This window comes from Trichosurus vulpecula, chromosome 9 (assembly GCF_011100635.1).
Source record: "Trichosurus vulpecula isolate mTriVul1 chromosome 9, mTriVul1.pri, whole genome shotgun sequence".
In the NCBI taxonomy this organism is placed as follows: Eukaryota; Metazoa; Chordata; class Mammalia; order Diprotodontia; family Phalangeridae; genus Trichosurus; species Trichosurus vulpecula.
The window spans coordinates 1,766,401-1,777,967 of NC_050581.1; the positions used below are offsets into that span (position 1 = coordinate 1,766,401).

At 45.6% G+C, this 11,567-nt stretch overlaps 1 protein-coding gene across 1 annotated transcript; it reads left to right on the plus strand.

The window, feature by feature from the left end:
* Nucleotides 1-1,413: 1,413 nt before the first annotated feature.
* Nucleotides 1,414-10,915, plus strand: ZNF263 (zinc finger protein 263). Its single transcript, XM_036737700.1, has 7 exons — nt 1,414-1,522; nt 2,279-2,792; nt 4,048-4,228; nt 4,789-4,865; nt 5,123-5,249; nt 7,805-7,918; nt 8,465-10,915. Exons 2-7 carry the CDS (start codon nt 2,388-2,390, stop codon nt 9,619-9,621), a joined length of 2,061 nt encoding a protein of 686 aa, XP_036593595.1. The 5' UTR covers nt 1,414-1,522; nt 2,279-2,387; the 3' UTR covers nt 9,622-10,915.
* The last annotated feature ends 652 nt before the right edge of the window (nt 10,916-11,567 follow it).

An 11,567-nucleotide genomic window follows, 5' to 3' on the forward strand; every position in this document is an offset into this window, starting at 1 on the left:
CTCGAAGGTAGGTGCTATCTTTTGCCCCTTCTTGTGTGCCCAGTAATTAGCACAATACCTGGCACTAAACACTTAATGTTTGTCTTTTCAATAAGATCTTCACATCTTGTGTCTTTCCTCTTGTCTCTATTCACAAGCCCTAGTTCAGGGCCTCATCGCTTCCTGCCTAGACTACATAGTCTTTTAATTGACCTCTCTGCCTCTAGTTTCTTTCCTCTCCGATTCAGACTCCGCACAACTGCCAAATTGAAATCCCTAAAACACAAATCTGACTATCGCGCCATGCTCTGCGTAACAATCTTCAATGACTCCCTTCTGCCTCTAGCATAAAATACTAACCCCTTAGCTCAGCACTTAAAGCCCTCCACAACCTGGCTCCCGTCTCCCTTCCTATCTATTCATTCTTCTCACCTTTACATATTCTCTGTTCTAGTCAAAATAGCGCGAGACCCATCCACTCACATACAACACGTCTCCGTGTCTTGGCGTAAGAGGTTCTAGATGTCTGGAACGTACCCTCTCCTCCCCTCCATCTCCTCGGATTCCTCCTCAACACGAGGCCTTTCCTGATTCTCTCCAATTGGCATTCTTCCATTCCTGAAATTACTCGGTATTTATTATACGGTCTCCCTCCCAATGGAACGTAAGCTGCTGGAGCACCTTTAGCAAGGGGCTTGAGCTCTCAGTGTCGGCAAGGCAACTGTCTGAGACTATCAATTGTAGAGAAGGTGGAGAGATTCCTCTCACTGGAAGTGCCTTAACCCGGTCACATCGCAGGTCCGTCGCCTCCCTGCTCCTCAAAGGGAGTAGGATCCCAGTATCTATCTGAAGGAGGAGCTCGTCCAGCCTCTGCACCAGCCGCACCGAGGCCACGAATAACGGTTTTGTGTTTAACCACAAAGGGCACTATTTGCTGCACACTGGCCAGGGAGGACGCCAGGGGAACGGACTAGTCGCCCTGCCCTTCGGGCAAATGTTTTCCCTGGTGGGACAACAACAATTCCTTGTGCGGACCGCAGTGCCTCCGCTCAAGTTGTGTCGGGCTCCTTTGTCTCCTCCTTATCATCAGCTCCTCTGTGTCTCTAGCTTCCGATCGCTCGGCTGTCCCTCAGTCGCCATTCTCTGTCCCGGACGCTTCCACAGCCTCCAGCCTCTAGGCTTCCCTTTCCCCCTACCCATTTGCTACCGGAACCCCGCACTACCCGCCTTCGTGGTGCTCGTCACCGAGACGCTCCCCCTCCCCTTCTCTGATTGGTCCGACCTGAATCCCTCCCTCCCACACACACTCCGCGAGCCAATCTAGCTCTCCCGTTGGCCACCAGAGCTGACGATGAGACGCGTCACTTAAATGAGCCAATGCGTCCGCCGCTGGCGCCTTCGGGAAATGTAGTCCTAGAAGTTCGTCCCGAACATGCGCCGTTCGAATTGGAGGCGCTTCTGAGTGTCTTGGCTGGATTTCCGGCCAGGGAGCTGAGTGGGAGTCCGGGGAACAGACGGGCTTCCCCGGGTCCGGCCCGAGTGGGTGAGTCCCTAGGGGCTGGGGATAGCTCGGTTTCTCTTCTCTGGGCCGTGGTCTCGGAGTCATTGGGGCGAGGCGGGACGGAGAACTGTGGAGGGTGGCCCGCTCTCCTCCCCAGGGCCGTTGTGGCGAAGGGGAAAGAGAAGCTGGGGTGGGAGGGGCAGTTTCCTGAGGATGAAGGGAGGGGGAGGTCATCACTGATGGGGCGGGGAGGCCGGGAGGCACCGCTGCTGGAGGGGAGCCCGAGGAGCACCCCCGATACGGGGGGAGGGGCGGAGGCCGGGGAGGACACCCCGGCGGGGCAGTATCTCTGGGGCCGCCCCACTCCGAGCTCCCTCACCCCATCTCCTGTACCCAGTGCCCCGGAGGCTCTCTCATTTGCCGGGCGAAGGAAGATCCTGCGGCGCATTCCTTGATAACAATAACAGCCCATTTAAACTTCCAGCGCGTAGAGCTTTCGTCTCTTCCGGGCGCCCCCAGCCCCAGACGGGAGGCTCTCGATCCTTTTTGCTTAAACTGGTTTTCCAAGTGGAGGTTCGGGAGCGCTGAGCGCCGAAGGTGGGGTGGGCGCTGCCTCTGGCCCCGACCCAGAGCGCTGGAGTTAGAAGGGCTGGCTTCTCCTCGCTGTGCAGGAAAGAAGGCGCCTGGGCTGACAGTCTGCCCAGCCAGGACTGTGATTTGGGACTTGGTGACTGAAGCCGGGACAGGAGGAAAGGGGAGTCTGGATGTCATTTTCTCACAGTTTTCACCCTCCTTTAGCGTTCCTGGGGAGAAGCGAGGCTCTTCTTCAACATTCCTGTCCAGAAGCTGATCTGAAGAGAACAGGCAGGAAGCTTGGAGCAGGGGCTGAGGCTAGACCCTAAGCTGAATGATGACTTCAGCTGTGGCCTGCCAGGCTTCAGCTCCTCAGGAGCAGGAGGGGCTCCTGATAGTCAAGCTGGAGGAAGACTGTACTTGGGGGCAGGAAATCCCTGTACAGGATCATGGGACAAGCCCTGAGACCTCCCACCAGTGCTTCAGGCATTTCCGCTACCAACAGGCAGCTGGACCTCGACAGGCTTTCATCCAACTCCAGGAGCTTTGCCATCGTTGGCTGAGGCCAGAGGTAAACTCCAAGGAGCAGATCCTAGAGCTGTTGGTGCTGGAACAGTTTCTGACCATCCTCCCTGGGGACATCCAGGCCAGGGTACGGGAGCAACATCCAGAGAGCGGGGAGGAGGCAGTGACTCTGGTGGAGGAATTGCAAAGAGAAGAGGGAAGATGCAGGCAGCAGGTGAGAAAGCTCTAATATGACATTTGATAGGGTATAAGAGATTGGGCCATAAGGCAGTTTAATTTCCCCAGGAAGTCATGTTAGAGATAACATTGTGTAGTGGAATGAGCACTGGATTTGGGAGTCAGGAAACCTGGAGTCACTTCTAGCTCTGGCGCTCATTAGCTGTGTGACCCATGGGTAAGTTGTTAAACATCTCTGAATTTTCTTCATCTGTAAAGTATGTTGGGGGTACAGGGTGGGGAAATGCCTTTACTATCTACCTTGGAGGATTGTAAAGTATTATGTAAATGTGAGGTTTTTATTAATTGCAGTTAGTGTTTTGCACATTGGCCCTGGTAGCTTTCAGGAGACAGACCTAGAAAAGCAGAAGAATTACTGTTCATGAGTCGCTGATACTTATATTGCACTTTAAGGTTTCCTGGGAAGAAGCTGGCTTTTCTTGCATATTTCTGTTCAGGAGCATATTTACAGAGAAAGGCAAGAAACCTTGAGTAAGGCCTGCTCCTGTGTGAGCTAGACCCTGAGCTGAATGACGACTTCAGCTGTGAACTGTGAGGCTTCAGCTCCTCAGGAGCAGGAAGGCCTCCTGGGAATCAGGCTGGAAAAAGGCTGTACTTGCAGAAGCACATCTCTGTGCAAGACGAGGAAGGTTTAAAGCACCTTCCTTACAACAGTGTGAGGGTGTCGATGGCATAATGAGGAAACGAAAGTTCAGAGAGGTCCGACTGACTCTGACTTGACTATGAGTACCTAGCTAGTAAGTAGCAGAGCTACAACTCAAACCTAATTCTTTTGACTTAAGATCATTGGTCTTTCCACCATGCCAAACATTGATACCCTGGCCACTCTCCCTTTTGCAACACTCCTTCCCAGTTGGTCTGGTAACTTGGAAAGCCAGTTTGGCACTTCAGGCTTACTAGCTTTCAAGGCCACACAGGCTGACTTACTGAGGAAGCTAGAATGGGAGCAGCCAGTGAGGTCGTGGAGGGTTTGAATGAGAACAGTGTAGAGTAAAATGACACAGTACCTCTAAACTGGGGCCAGGTCTGTTTCAGTCTCAGCATTTCTTTCAGTACCTTCTGTGTGGTTTTCCAGTACACTTGGGAGTCAAAAAACCTTCAAATCATCACCCTTTCTTTTCATGAGGTATGCCATGTAGTTTATTATTAAGGATTTTCCCTCAGAATCCAGTAGTGATAGCACTTGCCATTGGGGCCTGTTGTGGTGATGAATGATCTGGGCTGGTTCCCAGGTCACAATCCATGGGCGGGGACAGGCGGTGCCTTTGGAGGAGACCTCACCCCTGGAAGCAGCACAGGAACTACCAAACTTCAAGCTGGAGCCATCGGAGACTGAGCAGAGCCCTTGCCTTGGACTACAGGACCTGTTGGGCCCTTGCCTTAAAGGGGGGCCCCAACCCCTGAAGGAGAGGGGTGAGGAGCAGAAATTCATCTGGGGAGAGAACTCCTTGGGCAGGGGGGGATGTTAGAAAAAGTAACCACAAAGGGCTTATGGTTCCCCCTAAGAGGGGTATACATTGATAGTGCCTGTCTTTGATTAGGGGGGAATGGGCTGCAAAAAAGAACAAATTCCTATAGTCAATATGATCTCAAGCAGGAGTTTGAAGGTTTCATTTGAGGACTTGAGTGGCCATAGCTGTACAAGTTTTTGGTTTTTATTTCTAGCAGCTTGAGAAGGGATGGAATTGCCCTAGGATCCCTTCTTCTATGAAAAAAGGGAAGCCATGTTTCATGGAGAGTTGTAGGCTGAGCAGATAGGGAGAAAGGAGTAACAGGAGCTGTAGGAAGTTCTACAAGTATGCCTCGGCTTTATGGAACCAATCAGAACACAATTTGGAGCCAATTGACTGTGTACCTGCCTTTGTTTCTCAGGAACTGAGCAGTGGGGGAGAAGTTAGCTCTCTGTAGTGAATACCATAGCATCAGAATAGGAACAAGAATGCCATACTGATCCTTTGATTTGTCTCCTTCAGCATCATCTACTCCCTGGGTTTCTCTCCTTCCTTCAAAGGCAGAAGGCCCTGAAGACAAAGAGACAGCCGGGTCCCAGGTGATAATGGCGGTCCCCATTGTTCTTCCTGCTGCCTGAAGGTTATCATTTCAGAGGCACCATAGCAAGTCATGTGTAGAAATTCTGGATGAGGGCATACCCTTTCTGTTTCATTTGTTGCCTCCACATGACAAGCATAGACTTTGTATGATTCCTATGTGGATCCTGCCCTCAGTGTCCCTAGTTTTTCTTTTACATTTTAATAGTTGTGTTCTTAGAGCAGTAGGTGTTGAGAAGGAATCTCTGTGCTGTTTCAGTTGCCTGTGACCTTTGAGGATGTGGCAGTGTACCTCTCTCAGGAGGAATGGGGGCATCAGGAAACCAGTAAGAAGCCCCTTTCCAGGGAAGCCATTCAGGAGAATTATGAGAATGTGCTTGCATTAGGTAAGAACGTCTTAACCAGTAATAAAACCTGTCCCTTGAATAGCCAGGTCACTTTTATAAGTTCCATATGGTATACAGTTTGGGTCAGATAGAGGGCAGAACCAAACTGAGTAGTCCTGGAGTAGGAACTACAAGGCCAGATGAACTCTTCTGACTTTGGCTCTTGTGTGGCAGGCAGCTGCTGTGCAGTACAGCAGAAAGAGCACCTAGATTAGAACACTGACTCTTCTACATGGTGTCTGTCTGACCTTAGGGAAAAATAATATAATATTCCACTACTAATTATTAATACATTATAATAAATACTAAATTGATGATGATAATAAGCTAGCATTTCTAGAATACTGTGAGGTTTGCAAATATTTCATTTGATCCAACAACACTATGAGGTGAATAGTATGATTATCCCCATTTTACAGATGAGAAACTGAGGCAGACAAGTTAAATGACTTGCCTAGGGTCACACAACTAGTGAGGGCCTGAGGCCAGAATTGGACTTGGGTCGGCCACACAAAGACAGGATTTTGACTCGGATCCTCTCATTTCAGAGCTGTTGGCTCTGTACCAGTATTACGGTTTTCATTTTTCAGCTGAAATACGTCTAGGCAGGTTAAGTGATTTGCCCTTTCCCACACCGCTAGCTGGTAGATGTCAGGCGGAATTTGTACCCAAGTTCTCCCTAACTCCAAGTCCAGCTCTCTCTTTCATTATGCCATCCTACCTTTCAAAAGTGTTTCTGCATTCTTCTACACAGTGCCTAATTGCTGACAATAAAGTGTGCAGCCAACGTTTTCCTTTAGATCTGGGGATACAATTGGAGATTGGGAGAACTGCATTGAGTAGAATGCAGTGACAGTAGAAAGAACTTGGGCCACGTTCTTTGTTCATTCCAATTCCCGTGACATCCCTGTTGGCTTTGGGGGAAGTGTCCCCGGTTATATTCTGGCCACTGTTGCAACAGAGGTTGATAGGATGTTGTAGATTTCAGCCTCCCCCCGGCATTTTCTTTACTATATAAGCATGGTCCTAGGGGAAGCTGAAATTCTGTTGAATTGATTATTTACTGTCCCCTCTAAATTTGAAGCATCTTGTCTCAGCCAGACCAAATACAGGTGTGCCTCATGTTAGGCATTACTATGTTCCTAATTTTTACCTTAAATATGCTGATGGGAAATTTTTTAAAGAGAATTTTATGGTCATGTTTTTTTAGTAAAGTGAAGTATTACTCCTTTATTTTAATGTGTCGGGTTTGCTTAAAATGAACTACATCTTTAGATGAATATTTCTGTAGAGTACCTGTTGCTGGCTTTTTTGGTTGTTTTCTTCTGGGCTTTCTTTATTTCAGTGTGGAGTTCAACATTTAACACAGCACTCTAAATAAAGACTTGGCAATGATGAAATTTGAAGGGATTCATTCTATAGTGCATATTTTTTTAATGAAACTTGCTTTTTAATTAATTTTTTTCAATTACACATAAAAACAATTTTTAACATTCATTTCTAAAAATTTTGAGTTCCAAATTCTCCTTCCCTCCCTTCTCCCCTCTTTGAGAAGGCAAGCAATTTGACATAAATTATACACGTGCAGTTGTACAAAACATATTTCCATATTAGCCATGTTACAAAAGAAAACACCTCCCCCCAAAAAACAAATAAAGATAAAGTTTAAAGAGTCTGCTTCCATCTGTATGCACACTCCATCAGCTCTTTCTTTGGAGATGGAGGGCATTTTTCATCATAAATTCTTCGGGATTATATAGGATCATTGTATTACTGAGAATAGCCAAGTCGTTCATAGTTGCTCATTATACAATATTGCTGTTACTGTGTACAATGTTCTCACCTCACTCTGCATCAGTTCATGTAAGTCTTCCCAGGTTTTTCTGAAAGCATCCTGCTTATCATTTCTTATAGCACAATAGGATACCACATCCTATATTTCTGCATCTTGTAATCCAATTTTTATATCCTGGCAGCTAACTTCATGTTGTTTTTTAAACAGCATTCCTGTGATAATTCCTTTCTACTTTTCTGCTATGAACCCCAGATAATTTGGGGGGGGGGGGCGCCATCCTTGGATAAAATCAGTAGCCTCCCATTTTGTACAATGAGTTTTTCTCTCTGTGCTGTCTCTTGTGTATTCTACTTTCAATTTATGCTCCTGTCAAGGTTTTTTTATATTTTAATCTAGCTCTTAAAGGTACTGGCCCTCACACTACTGTTACCAATAAGTGAAAATATTCTAGTCTGCCAACTACCCTGTCATACCAAGGTAAAACTTTTCCTTTTTTGTCTCAACTACTCTTTCAGCATCTTCCCCGTGTGCTTTTATTGTCACTTCTCTGTACTTTGGCATGTAGTTTACACACATTTAGTGTTTTTGAAAGCCTTGAAATTTAACAGAAAGGAGATTGTAGTATATATAATGGGGAATCCCAGTCATTGTTCTAGTATACATGAACTGAATTTCTCAGAGGTACCTTACATTCATGCCTACCTTGTACTGATTCTTAGGGGTTAAAGGAAAGAACTTATTTTGCATGTTATTTCAACAGAATCTCAGATTCCCAATCAAGACTCAGCCACCCAAGTAGAACAAGAAGAAAAGTCATGGGATCTCAATCTCCAGAGTACCAAGGAGCAAGGGAGCTCCAGAATCCCTTACACAGGTGAGGAGTAAAAAGGAACAGCTTAACAAATGGGAAAGTTTCCTTGAGCATAATTCCTAGGGCACTTAGGTGGTAAAGCCATTCTGCTGCTACTAAAAAGAAGGTAGTTAGTGACCTGACAGAATATAATCTGTGTACTTTGTCCCCTCTACATCCACTCTACATGAGCCAGAAGGGCGGAGGTCACAAATTAAGCCTGGCAAGGAGAATTTATCTCTTTAAAATTAAATGTGAGGCTGGCCTGGGTGCTAATTGGCTTAATGTCATTCTCCTTAAATGAATCTTAATTTGTCAACACTTAATTTGTTCTTACATATAATGATTTCTTTTTTAAAAAACATATAATGATTTCTATCAAGAGTATTTCTTTCCTGGAATTTTTAATGAGAACCCCTTAGGAAGTTGAAGCAGAATTAGCCCCTTCTGGGCATTCAATGGTTGATGTGTATATTATTCAGGATATTTCAGACAGATACCATTCATTGGCTTTCTTTCCCTGTGGTCCAGGGATGAAACTCTCTTTGGGTTTTTCCTTTATCCCAGCAGAAGAGAAAAAAGAAAACAAGGAAGAGAATTTTCCTTCTGAACACTTTAATGAAGAGCAGGCTCAAGAAATACCCTCTGGACATTCAGAAATAGAGGTTCCCTGGAGTCCTGAGCAGGGAAAATCAGAAGGACAGTGGAATCCTTCCCCAGAGGAGAGACTGGGAAAACCCACAGCTTGGGCATTGGGTTGCAATGAATTGATAAGACCAAAGAAACCTCTGCCAGGAGAGAAATTATATAAATGTCCTGTGTGTGAAAAAAATTTCTCTAACAACTCAAATCTTATTAGGCACCAGAGAACCCATACAACAGAGAGACTCTGTATGGGTTTAGAGTGTGGGGAAATTTTTAGTGGGAATCCACATTTCATTCCACCTCATAGAGTACATCTGGGAGAGGAAGCCCACAAGTGCCTTGAGTGTGGAAAAAGCTTCAGTCAGAACACACACCTGACTAGACATCAGCGTACTCATACAGGTGAGAAGCCCTATCAGTGTAATGTGTGTGGGAAAAGCTTCTCTTGCAACTCAAACCTTCACAGGCATCAGAGAACCCATACTGGTGAGAAACCCTATAAGTGCCCTGAATGTGGAGAAATTTTTTCTCATAGTTCTAACCTTATTAGGCACCAGAGAATTCACACAGGAGAGAGACCCTATAAATGCTCTGAATGTGGGAAAGGTTTCTCTCGAAGTTCACATCTTGTCATACATGAGAGAACCCATGAGAGAGAGAGATTTTACCCTTTCTCTGAATGTGGAGGAACAGTAAGTAACAGTACAACATTCATCACAAATCATGGAACCCAGAGAGGAGAGAAGAAACTCTTTAAATGTTTGACATGTGGGAAAAGCTTCAGGCAGGGTATGCATCTCACCAGACACCAGAGAATACACACAGGAGAAAAACCTTACAAATGTCCTCTGTGTGGGGAAAACTTCTCTCACAGCTCCAACCTCATTAGGCACCAGAGAATCCACACAGGAGAGAAGCCCTATACCTGTCATGAATGTGGGGACAGTTTTTCTCACAGCTCCAATCGGATTCGACATCTGAGAACCCACACTGGAGAGAGGCCTTATAAATGTTCTCAGTGCGGAGAAAGTTTTTCTCGAAGTTCTCGTCTTATGAGTCACCAGAGAACTCACACAGGCTAGAATGGTTTGCAATTTCAACACAGGCAGGTTAGCAGAAGAGCTTTTATTTGGAATTGGTCTTCCCTGAATCATCAGACAGACCTCTACTTTGAAGAAATTGCTTCAGAGAATAACTGCAGGTAAGGAGAATTTTGTCCAGACAAGCTGAGTTAGCTTCAGGCCATGAAAAGACATTCCTCCATCTTCTCCAGAGTCTCGGGGCAACAGGGAGAACAGCAGGTGCACTCTGTAGCGTCCCCCTCAGAGAAGAATTCTATGGTGAGTCCTCCCTGTTTCTAAGGTAAACACTCCTTGGCACATATATCCAGGTTTTGATTTGCTGTGCCTGTGTTATCTGTGGTCAAATAGGATAGAGTGGGAAAAGATTATATGCCGTGTCTGTCGCCCTTCTCCAGTGGGACGCAGCTGGAGTATTTGGGCCACTCGAGGCTCTGGAGACAAACCTGAAGCTTTCCTGGAAGGCAGTTTGAAAAGAACATGAACAACTCAAGACTGATAACAGTATCATTTCCTCTAATAAGAGTGGCTGCCGGAAGAGGGAATTTGGCGAATCGCTTCAAAAGAGAGAACTCAGTAGTCCAGAGACCGAAGGGAAACAGCATCACAGAAGTTCCAGGCTAGTGAGAGAAGCAGCAGAGGATGTGGAGATCCAAATCAGCCCCCTCTTGGCAGGGATTTTTAGGCTATTTTTCTTTTCTACAACAACATAGTGGTAGAGGAAGAGCCGTTTAGGAGAAAAGCCTGCACTCTTCAAGAATTCCTAACTCTAATTGGCTTTTCCTGGATAAGAGGACGGACATATATCCTGGAAGATGAGTGTGGGTACACCAAGACAAGAAGATTTGAATAGCCTGGGTTTACTGAGGATCATAGGGGATGAGGATCAGAGGTCACCGACTGGTTCTTCCCCACTCCTCTGAAGTTGTCCCGATTAAGTCATGGAGCATCCTGTCCTCTATTGAAGAAGGTGCATTAGAATGATCAACACATCTTTAAAGAACCATAAATCTACCCTCTTCAACGCCAGTATTGATCTGCTTCCTTTGCCTTGCTTTGGGTTGATGGCTCTTTCTTTGTATTGTCTTTCTAGAATGACCTGGAAAGTTCTGATAAAAATCCTAGCAATTGGATTTATTCTGTGTCCGTGACTAGCATATACTGAGGCTAGAACAATTATGAAGGTCCATGGGTAAGCGCAATACCTGTCTTGCTCACACTGGACTTATCACAAAGCCTTTAAAAGGAATGTTTTTACCTTCTATGAACATGGTATAATAAAGTCAAATTTCTTTCATGTCTGGCTCTTAATTGTATTAAACCTTTTGTGGAGAAAATGAGATAAGGTAGGTGATGTCATAAGTCTTATCCTCAAAGGACAGGCTATTTTGGTGGTCTTTAGACAATTTCCAGGAAGAAAATGAAGATGTTCCTGACCATAAGCCATGAAATGTTTAAATTCCCTAAAATCATGAAAGTAAAAAGGACGGTTTGGGTGAAGAGAGTTCAACAATCAATGTCCTGGGAGAGAACATGCCTTAGTAGAGAATAGGGTTAAGTGTTGTGGTGAAGGATTGGGGGTGGGTGTTCCAGTGTTTTCCGTGGAAGAGAAAGAATACGTGTAGAATTTTTTTCCTAGCCCAGGAATGTATCTTCTGAAGCTAACCTGAGAAATTAATCCCCAAGCAGTTTATTAAGAGCCTATTATGTTTGAAGTTTTGTAGTAGGTACTAGGGACTTCAAGACTCAAAAAGAAAGCCCTTGCCCTCAAGGAGTTTATATTCAGTCAGGATAGATGTTAGGTAGAGGCCTTTCAGGGGAAGAAAGCAATGGCAAATTCCACTGGCGATGGATGATCCAAATAGAAGAATCCTGGTGTTTGACATTTTCTTTCACTTCCCTTTGCTCATCAGTGTTCTCATTGCTGTAGTTTTCCTATCAGTCGTCTC